Below are 14,282 nucleotides of genomic sequence, written 5' to 3' on the forward strand. Positions count from 1 at the left end.
CTTGGACAAGTCCTTCAACAGTTCCTTCAGTCCTTCAAGCTGTCTAAAATTCCTGAAACATTCCTGCACCTTCAGGACCTTGGACAGGTCCTTCAACTGATCCTTCAGTCCTTCCCACTGTCTAAAGTCCTGAAACTTACCAGCACATTTAGGACCTTGGAGAGTTCCTTCAGTCCTTCAAACTGTCAAAAGTACTGAAACATTCCAACACCTTTGACAGGTGCTTTAACAGCTCCTTCCGTCCTTCACACTGTCAAAAGTCCAGAAACATTCCAGCACCTTCAGGACCTTGGAGAGTTCTTTCTGTCCTTCCCACTGTCTAAAGTCCTGAAACATTCCAGCACTTTCAGTACCTTGGACAAGTCCTTCAACAGTTCCTTCAGTGCTTCACACTGTCAAAAGTCCTGAAACATTCCAGCTCCTTCAGGACCTTTGAGAGTTCTTTCTGTCCTTCCCACTGTCTAAAGTCCTGAAACATTCCAGCACTTTCAGTACCTTGGACAGTTCCTTCACTCCTTCACACTATCTGAAGTCCTGCATTATTCCAGCACTTTCAGTACCTTGGACAGGTTCTTCAACACTTCCTTCAGTCCTTCACACTGCCAAAATTCCTGAAACATTCCAGCACCTTCAGGACCTTGGAGAGTTCCTATGGCCCTTCACACTGACAAAAGTCCTGAAACATTCAAGGACCTTCAGGACCTTGGAGAGTTCCTTCAATCCTTCACACTTTCTAAAGGCCTGAAACTTTCCAGTACTTTCAGTACCTTGGACAGTTCATTCACTCCTTCACACTATCTGAAGTCCTGAAACATTCCAGCACTTCCAGTACCTTGGACAGGTCCTTCAAGAGTTCCTTCAGTCCTTCACTCTGTCTAAAGTCCTGAAACATTCCAGCACCTTCAGCATCTTGGACAGGTCCTTCAACAGTTCCTTCAATCCTTCTCACTGTCTTAAGTCCTGAAACATTCCAGCACCATCAGGACCTTGGAGAGTTCCTTCAATCCTTCCCAATGTCTAAAGTCCTGAAAGATTTCGGCACTTTCAGTACCTTGGACAGTTCCTTCACTCCTTCGCACTATCTAAAGTCCTGAAACATTCCAGAACTTTCAGCACCTTGGACAGGTCCTTAAACAGTTCCTTCAGTCCTTCACACTGTCTAAAATCCTGAAACATTCCAGCACCTTCAGGACCTTTGAGAGTTCCTTCTATCCTTCACTCTGTCTAAAGTCCTGAAACATTCCAGCACTTTTAGGACCTTGGGCAGTTCCTTCAACCCTTCACACTGTCTAAATCAGTGATTCCCAACCAGGGGTATGCAGGCATATTACAGGGGCTACATGGAAAAATTTTACTTATTCACTTTCAAGGCAATATTTTTATCTTTGTTTAATTTGAGTGGAAAGAAATAAAATACCCGAGAATTAAAGGTTATAGGGTTTAAATAAATCATTTTCATTTAACAACAATTTATAGTACATTATAGTTTTGCAGAATCGTCATTACATTTCACTGAAGGGGTACTAGTGGTACGACAATAAGACTCAGGGGGTACACAAGTCTAAACATGTTGGGAACCACTGGTCTAAACTACTGCTTTTCCATTTATAATGGGTTTTACTGTAAATATAAAACAATCTTTATTCTGCCTAAAAGAACTTTGAATCAGACTTAACATATCGTCAAATAACAAAACCTGAGCTATTTGTCTTTAGATAACTTGAGCAAAATCTCAAAAACTACATTCCACTGTACTAAATAAGTAGTTCTGCTGGATTACATTTGCAAAATGTTTTTAAGATGCAATATTTCTGGTTCAGATTCATCGGTTTGTACAGTCTGGTATTAAAACCTTTTATTCTTAGATTTGTGTGCGGTTACTGAGTCAGTGAAAATGAATGCAGCAGTCGATGCACCTACAGTCGTCCCAGCTGTGTGATCATTCCATTGATTCGGAACAACTCCACTTTTCAGCTCTTCAAGCATATAAATGACTGTTTTTCCACCTAGCTGCTGCATTTACACACAGTTACAGCAGGTGAGCAGCTGGAGTGACCGTTTCAAGAAAATGTTCCAAAACCCACAAAAAAAGCCTCTGAGCTGCAAAACCCGTTTCGAGTCTTTACTTGCGGCATTTTTTAAACCAATTTCTCTGCCTGTTCAAGTGGTTTCATGCTGGTTCTCTGTGTCCTCCAGACCTGATCCACTGCACCAATGAGCTGAACGTCAGCATTCCCCATCTGGCAGACACGCTGCTGGAGCGCACGGCGAGCAACAGCTGGATTGTGGTTTTCAAAGCGCTCATCACCACACACCACCTCATGATGTACGGCAATGAGGTAAGCGAGGTGCATTGAAGCACAAATGCCCATGGCATAAAAGGGTTATTTTAAAAATTWAATTAAAAAAGGAAAGTGGCTTGTGTCGACAAAGAAAATGGTTGAAGAATGGTTCAAGAAAAAAATGTGTTTTTTTGTCTCAACAAAACGACATTATTGCTTACACAAGTTAAACGAAGAGTTTAGATATTTTGAAAAGGAGTTCTGTGGAAAAAGCTGTGAACAATTAATATCTTACCTGTTGTAAGTGGCTCTTAGTTTGTAGGAATAAAGATTGTTCATGATTTGATTTATAAACTAATAAGTATTGATATTTAAACTTAAACAGGTAGGATAAAACTGTGTAGCTTCATTTGCATGGGGGTTACGTTCTTGTGGAAAAACGGGAATATTGGGTGCAACAAGAGCTAAACAGTTAGCAGTTAGCACCGTGCTGTAAAAAGGTAGAAATGTGGTGATCTGGGCGGAGCGTGGGCACAGGGCATGCTTTCTGTACTGTAATTTATTATATGGAACTGAATTTTTGTCAATGTTTATGCTACAAAATTATTAAATAAAATTTTAATAATTAAGCTTGAAAACTCAAGAAAAATTTTTCCCTACTGTACTGCATGTCTGGTTTCTGCAGTAATATGGGGATTACTGCATACTACTAGTATTTAGGTTCTGTGAAAAAAATCAGTGACAGGCCGAGTCTGCAAACTGTGCAATGTTTTGTTGTAATTGTACTTAACTTTTACAGAGAACTCAACTTCGAAAAATGTGAAATATTTTCTGAAATAAGAAAAATTTAAAACAGTATTTTTGATAAATCTGAAAATCAAAGGAACTATTGAGTAAATTAGGTGTTTATAGATTCATTGTCGAAGTTGATGTCATTTTTATGCATATCAGTTTTGTGTGTTAGTGAAAGGATCAGCTTCATAAAGAGAAAAAACATTAAACAAAAGTACATTACTTGTATAAATCGTCAGTCTTTGCACAGAGACATAAAAGGGAGGCACTGAATGTATTTTTTCAGTTAGTGAGTGGAGTTATTGACCTCTTTAAAGAAGTCTGACATATCGCTCTCCAGGTAGCAGCAGTATCTCTCCAACGCTCTCACAGTGGGACTCTTTGAAGCTGTGCCTTTCCACGTGTCCGACACGAACTGATGAAGTATCCCGCTGACATTTCAATGACCGGCGTGACAAATCGCCTCGCTCCGCTGCTCGCCGTACAAGATCAACGAGCAAAACATCAAATATGTTAAATGACGAGCAGCTCAGATATCAAGAGAGAGAGAGAGAGAGAGAGAGAGAGAGAGAGCAAGCTTTCGACATTACTGAGGGGATGATCTCTCTCAAAACACAAATGCTTTTAAGTTTTTTTAAGGGTTGCTGAAACTGGATGAACATCGCTGCATCCCCCAATTAAGACGAGAGAAAAAAATCTTTCAGCAGCTTAGAAAATAAAAAAAAAACACGAGCACAGCCGCTAGTTTTAAAAACATTTTTATCTAATGCAAACCAGCTGATTATTATGTGCTGTATGAGTAAGACTTTAAAGATGTTGCAGAGATAACCAGTAACAGCAGCAAACCTTCATTCTCTCCATGATTTTTAMTAGCAGCATATTTATTATTCATTTGACACAGAGTCAATCCAGGAAACTGTTAATGAGGTGCAAGGTGACTTGTTCAGCGTGAAACAGGCTTTAGAGGATAATTCCACCTAGACCGTTTCACATACAAAAGAACATAAATTTGGGTTTTATATATGAAAGTACAATCTTGTCATTTTTTATAGCTGGAGAAACATGTCAGCTCAGATCTGCCTCCATAGTGAGCTCATATGAAACACAAAGAAAAGTTTTAGTCCTTTAGTTCTGGGTGAGTTAGTTGATAGGGATTTTTTTTTCCAGAATGATGAGCGAGAAGTGTCCACATAATTTATTTATAGGCTGTGTAAAATTAAATGACACACATCCTCTGAAGTTGTGAAAAGTGCACTATACATAAAAAACACACTTCTCGTGCAACATAATGTGGATGTAACTTGATGTTGTCAGGTAGGGAGGAGATAAATTGCTAACTTTGTCCTCTGTTTTCTTTTTTTGTTCTTTTCCCATCAGAGATTGATGCAGTACCTCGCCTCCAGAAACACGCTTTTCAACCTCAACAACTTTCTAGATAAGGCTGCACTACAAGGTGATTTAATGCCATTTGACTGTTTGTGGACTCAGCAGGGCTGCACGTCTAACAAAATGACTTTCTGTCGGCCTCTCCTTGGCTCTGTAACACCATCAATAAGGCTGTATTCAGAGCTGGTTTCAAAAGGTTTGGGATTGAAAAGGAGCTCTTTGTTTGCTACAAGAAGCTGCTGAATGTTGCTGAAAATTGAAACAATTCAAAGAAAGAAAAATAAAAATGCAACCGAGCAAGAGCTGGCTTGATGCATTACCTTTAGAAGGCTTTGGTTCTAAAAACATGACAAAGATTACAGTTGGGATAAAATGCCAAGATAATTGGTCTTTTAACARCATCATCCTGTTTGTGCCCTCCAGGATATAACATGTCAACCTTCATCAGACGCTACAGCCGATACCTGAATGAAAAAGCCATGTCCTTTAGATTAGCAGCAGTGGACTTCACCAAGATGAAGAGAGGGTAACACTTTGATATTCTTTCACTTCTTTCTCAACATTAAAAATATATATTTTTGAGAGTTCTTTGTGTCTCATCTGTTTTAGGGCTGATGGCGTGATGCGCACCATGAACACAGAGAAGCTGATCAAAACTCTGCCCATCATTCAGAACCAGCTCGACGCACTGCTTGATTTTCAGGTACAGGAGCAAATCTCCTTGTTTAAGATGCTGCAGTGAAACACTGCGATGTTCTGATCCTGTCTCTTGTTCCCTTCGTGCTCTTTCAGCCGAACTCCAACGAGCTGACCAACGGGGTGATAAACACGGCGTTCATGCTGCTGTTTAAAGACTCCATACGGTTGTTTGCTGCTTACAACGAAGGCGTCATCAACATGTTGGGTAAATTGTTCAATCCACGCTTTATTTGTGGTGATTTTCCTCCAATGTTTAAATCCCAACAACGTAACTCAAATCTTCATTATGGAGCTCAATTGGAGCAAAAAAATTTTTAACTGAAAGAAAAAAATGTGAAATTGATTTTAAAATAGAGTTCAAACAAAAGAAATCATTAAACACTAATTGTCAAATTCTAGTTTTTTTTCTTTAAGCAGTGGTGGGCAGCGCTRATCCAAAAATTAGCTCCGCAATTTCTAAAGCGCTTATGAATATAATTAGGTCCGCAACTTCAAAAACGCTTATGCCATAGAAAAACTAGCGGAAGCTAATTTTAAAGCACAAGTTCAATTTGACACTTACTAGCTCGCAACAATTCATGTACAATATATGCACAACACTGCCAACAAGTGGTGTGTGAACTCTTGTACAAACACCGATTGCTGGGATGTGATTTCCTGAAACAGAACTTTGGCTCCTGGTGTAAAAATTAAAAAGTTGTTGAGGATTGCTAGTTCGGCTGATTCTTTGTCTTTTTCTTTTGTTTGTTGTAGATTTTTCATTAAAGAAGCATCAGTAAAGTAATTTTAAAACCGTTTATTGGAAAACTGAAGCGATGCATTCTGGGTACATGACGGATTTGATTTGTGACAGGAAACGAAAGCATGGAGTACAGGAAACTATCTGCAAACTTCAAAATAAGAGCTTGGATTTTAAAGTTTTCCCTGTTGTTGCTCCAGTTGACCACTAGATGTCTGTCTAACCCCATTGGCCGATTGCTTCAACCAATTATGTCAAGTATTTAGCTCCAGCGTTTAAAGTTTTTTTTTTAAAAAAAAGAGCTCCGATTGTAAAGTAAAATAAATCAATACATACAAAATTTTAGTATGGATTACAAACGTTTACTGTTTTAGCTGGGAATGGGAGCTCTAAACATCGCCTTCCTGCTACGTAAGACCGCTAAGGCGCAAATGAAATATTTAGGTCCGCAATTAGCGGATTTGCGCTTTAGCGGAATGGTGCCCACCACTGAATTTCAGTGTTAGATGTTTTTTCAGTTCCAAAATTCGGGCCCTGTTTTGGCGTAGGGGCGTGGCCTCGGATGACAATGAGTGTGGAATCGTGACTACCAGCTCAACACACTTGTTCAATTCAGTTTCAAGTCAATTTATCTAGAAAGCACCAAGTCACGACAAACGTCTCAGGCCGCTGCAGAAAGAAACAATCAACCTAAGGAAGCGAGCAGATTGTGTTGAATCTTCAGCTATTGCATTCAGAATCCATGGAAATGTCTTTAAAATATGATGGATATTCTATGTTTTTCAGTTTAAACTTTTATTTTCTTTTTCAAAAAAGAAATTGAACAAAATTAATGACTCCAATTTAGCTCCATATTTTTAGCCACTGGTCAAAAAGAAAGTTCATTTTTTAATCCAGTTTTAACGTCAWCTAAATGTATTTACTGCACTAGTGATTTTCTTTAGCTGATGAGTGTTTATTTATTTTTGCCACACAGAGAAATACTTTGACATGAAGAAGAATCAGTGCAAAGAAGCACTGGAGATCTACAAGAACTTCCTCCACAGGATGACAAAACTGTCCGAGTTTCTGAAAGTGGCAGAGGTATTGTTTGTCCGTCCTTCTCCGTCCTCTTGTGGGTACGACAAAATAAATCTGTCTGCAGCGAATCTCAGCGGCCGCCTTTTKTTTGGTTCTGTATAAATAAAAATGTAGCACACTTGTTTCATTTTCTCCTGTCCCTCAGAATCATTTAATGTGCAGCTAAAAGCCACCTCACCCTGCTGAGATTCGCTCCAGACCTCTGTTACCCTGCGGTTCTGATTTACGGTCAATCTTTTCCAACCCAAACTGACCGCAGATCAGTGACCAAGGGCTTCTTCGATTTAATCCTTAAATCTCTTTCTGCATCTAGATATTCTCCTGTTTCTGACCCTCTCTTGCCCTGAACTGGGGATTGGGTTACTCCAAGCCTGTCATTAATGGTTGAGTTTTAGTCTGTCAGAGCCAGTCGTGTACAGCTTCCAGCTGAGGGACCCCTCGCGTGCTGCCTGTTCACATGCCTGCACTGCATGCCCAAGCAAGCTCTTCTCTATCACTATCTCTGTCCCCTGTTCTACCTCTTCAATTTCTTCCCCTTTTTCATTAAAAAAAGATATATCTTATGTACATAACGGCTGTTATCAAGTGGAGCTCTTGCTAGGCTTCAAAGTGAATAAAAATAGTTTTATCCTCTTTAGACTGCATAGCCTTTTTTCCCCATGCTCCATCTTCAAAGGCTTTCTCACTGCTTGGTTTCGTTCCCATTTGGAAGAAGGTTTGGGGTGCAGCCGCTTGATCCAAAAAAAAAAAGAAGGAAAGAAAAGAAAGAAAAAGCAGACTAACGTTGACTTTAAGGACCCATTCATTTTACCTGTCTAACAAAATGTGTTTGTCTGTTTTGTGTGTCATCTGTGTTCCCCCTCCCCTCTCCTTCTGTTCGAAGTCAACATTAGTTGAGTGTCTTCCTTTTGGATGTTTTTCTTCCTCGTAGTCACGTGACCTGTTGTCCTCCCTCTCTGCCCTGCCTGTTCAATCAGTCGATGCGCTCAGCATTCATTTCCAACCAGTCTCCAGATTTCAATGTGTGTGTGTTCATATACTCTGTATATATAGCTGTTTGTATGTGTGTGTGAGTGCATGTGCCCTCCTCCTCTGTTGTCTTTTGTTTGTTTTCCTTTTTTTTCCAGCCACTGCATGAAGTAATGAATGCTTGGGTTTTGATTCTTCTTTCTCCCTCCTCCTCCTCCTTCACTTGCCTCCTCCTTTTCCCCTCCCCAACTGTAGTCTGTTTTGGTTAATTTCTTGTTTTATTACTACATTTGGTTTATTTTCATTTTGCCTCCCTCCTCCCTTCCCTACCCTTCCCTTTTTTTGTGACACAGCGAGTTGGGATAGATCAGGGCGACAGCCCCGATCTCACACAGGTCAGTCCACATCTCATCTCAATCAGTCAATCAACCAGTCAACCAGTTTAGAAACTCGTTAAGTTAGTCCCATGATGCTTCATTCTTGATGCTCCCGTTCCCTACTCACCCTACAGACCTGCCCACACTGCAGCTGCCCCGTCTTCTTCCTCTCTTCTTCACTCTCCTTATCTCCCTTTTGCTTTGCCTCTTTTTTCTGTTGGAACAGAGTCTAGAATAGAGAGGAAACCATAAATGAAGACCTGCAGATAGCTCTGAAGCAGCGTACCTTTCACACAATTATCAGAATTTAAGGAATTTCATGTTTTTTTCCTTATTTGAATCATTGCAGAACAAATTTTACTCAAAGGTAAGAGTTTTAAAGAATAATTTAACCAGCTGGGTAACAAAACTTTTATTTAGCTTTATTTTATTATTATGATTTTATTTTTCAAAAAAATTATTTTAGCTTTGTCTGAATTTTTCCAACAGTCTTTCTGGCATTTTTTCAATGTAAACAATAAGGCCCTTCTGTTTACCCAAAGACAGCTCAACTTTATAAGATAGGTGACTTCCGAGTCTAAGCAGATCATTTTTCTGAAAGGTTTATGTCCCTTTTCACTAGCTGTGGGGAGAGCAGCGAATGGTTTTTATTAAACAGGTTTCTGCAAATATGACTTGGATAGGTGTACATAATGCCATCATAAGTGCTGCATCTTAAAGCATTTAATGCAACACATCCTTTTCAGTGCATTCATAATTGGTTGGTTATAATATGTYGCAAATTCAAATAATAAACTGAAAAGGGTTGTTTTAAAAAAAACGCAACATTTGTAGTGCTTATGAAGACCTTATATGCCCTTATTCAACATAGTGAGCCATGCCTTTACCGGGCTGTAGATTTGTCTGTTTTATTTTAAAACTTTTAGCATATTCTAGATTTCTCTGGAGAAGGATATGCAGAATTCGCATTTTATTCTCTTCCCCCCTCCCCCCTTAAAATAGGTATATGAGACAACTTTTCTTTGCTTGATGTGTTTTGGACTGTGCTTTTATGATGCTGAAATGTAAAAGTCTTGGTGAGAACCGTGGTATCACATGTGGTCCAAATGAACCTATTCATTCGTTTCAGTTCTCCAAAGAAGAATGCTGGCCAGCTGCTCAATGTGCATACCTGGTTTTTCATCATGTTTTTACATTTGACTGAGTTAACTCCTTTGGTTTCCAGTCAGATGCTTTGCAGGCATTATTTAAACCGATTGATTTAAAATCTGCATTTCTAATCGATAACATGTCAATCTGTTTTATGAGTTAAAGTGGAATCCATGAGTTAACTCTTTTGGATGGTGATTTTCTTTACGTGTGTAAGTGTGTGTGCTTATGAGAGCATCTGTGGACTGCTGGCCTCTGCATGGGCTCATTAGATGGTTTTTGTTGTTGTTTCTACTCTGGAGCCCCTAAGCGATGATGCTCTGCTCCGTCCTGGTCTGTCAGTCATGCTGTGGACTCGCTTGCATGATCCAAGGCCAATGCTTGCATGCTGGTTAACCAAACCTGATGAAACCAAATGCAAAATCAGAACAAACGAGCTGTCGTAGAGTAGATAGTCAAATCTGATGTCTTGATGAGGGTGATGTCTTACTTTTGCTGCTGCTTTTTGTGTGTGTGTGTGGGTGTGTGAGAGAGAGATAAAATGAGATGTGAGTACAGAAGGGTGGAAAAGAGTTTTTAGTCCCACTTTGCCTACTTGGATGCACTTTTAATATTTTCATATCACCTCCCACACCCTTACCCCTCTCAGGCACCCAACACCCTCCTGGAGGCTCTGGAGCAGCATCTAGCTTCTCTGGAGGGCAGGAAGCTCAAGGATCTGTCTACTGCCAGCAGGTATGACCAAATGATGAAGAAACAACTCAAATCAGCTGCACCAGCCTCCTAATATCACTGTTGTTTTCATCGACAATCGAGCAATTTCCAGTCAAATTTTGCTGCGGTGCTAAATTAGTGTTAATACACCTAACAATAATGCTGTTACCCGGATAAAGGATTACAACAAGAATACAAAAACTTGATTGTTATTCACACCAAACAGTAGTGTGCACAGCACAGCTAATCTGCTAAACAGATATAAAATTAGTGGAAGCTAATGCTAATGCTAAATCAGTTAGTTTACGATGTCTTCGTCTCCTTCCAGTTGAAGACGGGTAGGACTGATGCAAACGTTTTTATGATTAAATAGAAAATTAACTTGTCTTCTCATCACTTCCTCTTCTAAACGTCTTGAAATAGGCCTCTGTCTCTTTAAGAACCTCCTTCTGCTCATGTCCTGTCCCGTTGGGGGGGTGGGGGGGGGGGTGGGGGGGGTGTTTCTCGTGCGCTATGATGCAGTTTACTTGGCATCTGAAAATACATTTCCTCAAAGGTTTTTTTTTTATCTGAAAAGAGCTTCACTGAGAGAACTAATGTTGAGAGCTCAGCAGACAGTTTAAGTTTCACTTTCACTTTCACCGGAGAGCCTGCAGGAGTCATGGGCGGGGTGTGTGTGTGTGTTGGGGGAGGTCTGCCATGAGGAAATTCAGCTTAAAGACACGTCCCAGGGGCGTTTCTGGTCCTCACCTGTCGTTTTGCTCCTCAGCATGGTTTCCTAAAAACGCTGCAGGATTTCTCAAACATGCATGAATGAGTCAAAGCAAGGCTTTGGCCATGTTTTTTATGAGAGTATAACATTATAACATGATATAAAACTCAAAAAAGTTGATTTTACATGATATTGCCCCTTTAAATGTTATTTTATTTCATGCTGATGCTCTTAGTTTGAAGTTTAGCTGCTAAAGATGCTACACAGCCCGACACGTCCAGCACTGCTTGTAAGAGAGGATAGTTTTTCTTTAATTCAAGTTAAATAGCATAAAAATAGAAGTTTCACATTTGCACTTATTTAGCACAAGCTCATTGGTTCGCTCACGGTTTTCAAAGTTAGTGTCAGGTTTAGACATGGTACATCGACCCAGGGCACAGGCAGAGTTTGGGTGAAACAAAAAGATCTTTAATAAAGCAAAAAGCTGACAGGGAGGGCAGCTGAAAAACTCACAAACATGGCGTGGTATTCATTCTAAAGATTTTAAACTTTTCAGAGCTACAAATGTAAATGATTCCATGCAGATGTGTGCTAATGGTGTATTCTTTATTAGTATAATATACACACTCATATCTATATCAGTAATCTAAACTTAGGTCCATAAATATTTGGACACTGACACAAATTTTGTCTTTTTACCTGTTAACTGAAATATATTCAAGTTATATATAATGTACATGGACATAAAGTCCAGACATTCAGCTTTCATTTGAGGGTATCCACATTAAAATTGGATGAAGGGTTTATGAGTTTCAGCTCCAGAACATGTGCCACCCTGTTTTTAAAGGGACCAAAAGTAAATGGACAATTGACTCCAAGGCTATTTCATGGACAGGTGTGGACAGTCTCTTTGTTATGTCATTCTCAATTAAGCAGATAAAAGGCCTGGAGTTGATTCGAGGGTTGGTGCTTGCATTTGGAAGGTTTTGCTGTGAAGTAAACATGCGGTCAAGGGAGCTCTCCATGTTTGTGAAACAAGCCATCCTTAAGCTGCATAAACAGAAAAAATCCATCCGAGAAGTTGCTACAATATTAGGAGTGGCAAAATCTACAATTTGGTACATCCTGAGAAAGAAAGAAAGCACTGGTGAACTCGTCAATGCAAAAAGACCTTGGTGTCCACAGAAGACAACAGTGGTGGATGATGGCAGAATAATCTCCATGGTGAAGAGAAAGCCCTTCACAACAGCCAACCAAGTGAACAACACTCTCCAGGAGGTAGAAGTATCAATATCCAAATCTACCATAAAGAGAAGACTACATGAAAGTAAATACAGAGGGTTCACTGCACACTGCAAGACACTCATAAGCCTCAAGAATAAAAAGGCTAGACTGGACTTTGCTAAAAAAAAACATCTAAAAAAGCAGCAGAGTTCTGGACATTCTTTGGACAGATGAAACCAAGATCAACCTGTACCAGAATGATGGAAAGAGAAAAGTCTGGTGAAGGCGTGGTACAGCTCATGATCCAAAGCACCACATCATCTGTAAAACACAGCAGAGCAGTGTGATGCTTGGTCATGCATGGCTGCCAGTGGCACTGGGTCACTAGTGTTCATTGATGATGTGACACAGGAAAGAAGCAGCCCAATGAATTCTGAGGTATTCAGAGCCATACTGTGTGCTCAGATCCAGCCAAATGCAGCCAAACTGATTGGTCATCTTTTCATACTACGGATGGACAATGACCCAAAACATAAAGCCAAAGCAACCCAGGAGTTTATTAATGCAAAGAAGTGGAATATTCTTGAATGGCCAAAAAATGGCTAAAAAAGTTTAGATTACTGATACAGATATGCATGTGTATATTATACTAATAAAGAATACACCATTAGCACACAAACATTTGGGCTGGTTTTTTTTGTGGTTGGGTGGGTTTTACATTGAGTTTGGGCTGGAAACTGTCAGTTCAATCTGGTAACCCTGGCAGCAGGGCAGAGAACATACAGGGAAACACTGAGACACTAGAAAAACACAGATCATGACAGTTAGATAAAAAGCTAATCTGCTAAATGAAAAGCTACTTCCACTATTAGAAGATTAGCAGAACTGTGCTCACCACTGGCAGCAAAATAYAATGCACTCTATGATTTGGACCTAGGAGATATGATTCCAATGGTAAGCTAAATCTGACAGAAATGGTGCAAAAAGTTATTCTTTTCAGTTGTTTTTTTTTTCCTCAGAGGGGCACTATCAGTAGGTAGACCAAAAACTACCTCACTCAAACCTACAACCAGAAAGTGCAACTTATTCTAAACAACATGCCTCAACAGCAAACTTGTCTTTTCTTATAAACAAAAACACATATTCGATCAAAGGGTTGTGAATGAAGCCTCATAAAGTTGGTAATGATTGATGTGTTTAATGTTCATTAGTTGTTTACTGGCCGTTTGAAATAATCAGCATGATGCAGTGAAATAATTGCTGATGTCACTTTTCCCACTCTGGCAAATTTATTGACCTGTTCAATTGGCCGACCTCTAATCTGTCTTTTTTTTTTAATATCTTATACCAGCTGTTACTGGCAGAACTGTTTTAGAGGTAGAAACATATTGTAGTAAAATTGGCATTGACTGTTTGAATTAAAAAAAGACTTGCTCTAAATAACAGAAACGTGTGCCTCTGTCTCACTGTCAGATCCAGTACCTTGTCCAGTGCAGTGTCATCCCTCTCCAGTGGGGGGATCTCTCTCAGCCGTATGGATGACAAGACCGAGGACAACCGACTGCAGCAACACAAGGCATGGCATCTAGTTTACTTTGAATACTTTTGTGAGGAATATGAAAACTCACATTTTTTACGAGCTGGTTGATATAAAACAAATATATCTTCTGTCTGTGCTTTTTCACGCAGGAGGAGAGTCATAAAGTGATTGACATTCAGACGCCCACTGTCTCGCCCAGCACCCAGTCAGTGGGAAGTGCCAACAGTAGTGTAGGAGCCGCAGATCTCTTCTCCAACTTACCTAGCATACCCATCAGCAACCAGTGAGTACAAGTCAGATGATGTGAACACCATTGATGGGCAGCACTAACCCAAAAATTAGCTCTGCAATTTCTAAATTGCTTATGAAAATATTTAGGTCCGCAACTTCAATAACACTTATGTCATAGAAAAATTAGCRGAAGCTAATTTTAAACCTCAAGTCCAAYTTGACATTTACTAGCTGGCAACAAGTCATGTACAATACATGTACAACACTGCTAACTAGCGGTATATGAACCTTTGTACAGCTTGATCCTACAAGCACTGAATGCTGGGGATGTGATTTCCTGAAACAGACCTTTAGCTCCTAGTGAAAAAATTAAAAGGTTGTTGAGGAT

The 14,282-nt window shown here is 39.7% G+C and overlaps 1 protein-coding gene across 4 annotated transcripts in view; it reads left to right on the forward strand.

The window, feature by feature from the left end:
• The window catches only part of LOC106524012 (phosphatidylinositol-binding clathrin assembly protein), a 20,199-nt gene that overhangs the window by 1,203 nt on the left and 4,714 nt on the right, over positions 1–14,282 (forward strand). The window contains exons 2-12 of one of the 4 annotated variants that reach the window (XM_014017631.1): positions 2,197–2,339; positions 4,452–4,527; positions 4,884–4,986; positions 5,070–5,163; positions 5,253–5,364; positions 6,875–6,981; positions 7,862–7,870; positions 8,301–8,342; positions 10,123–10,208; positions 13,597–13,699; positions 13,813–13,946. In XM_014017631.1, the coding sequence (XP_013873085.1) occupies positions 2,197–2,339; positions 4,452–4,527; positions 4,884–4,986; positions 5,070–5,163; positions 5,253–5,364; positions 6,875–6,981; positions 7,862–7,870; positions 8,301–8,342; positions 10,123–10,208; positions 13,597–13,699; positions 13,813–13,946 (1,009 nt within the window). The remainder of the gene's footprint in view (positions 1–2,196; positions 2,340–4,451; positions 4,528–4,883; positions 4,987–5,069; positions 5,164–5,252; positions 5,365–6,874; positions 6,982–7,861; positions 7,871–8,300; positions 8,343–10,122; positions 10,209–13,596; positions 13,700–13,812; positions 13,947–14,282) is intronic. The other 3 variants (XM_014017633.1, XM_014017632.1, XM_014017634.1) reach the window with 3 other exon arrangements.

This window comes from Austrofundulus limnaeus, unplaced genomic scaffold (genome assembly GCF_001266775.1).
Source record: "Austrofundulus limnaeus strain Quisiro unplaced genomic scaffold, Austrofundulus_limnaeus-1.0 Scaffold174, whole genome shotgun sequence".
NCBI classification, from domain to species: Eukaryota; Metazoa; Chordata; class Actinopteri; order Cyprinodontiformes; family Rivulidae; genus Austrofundulus; species Austrofundulus limnaeus.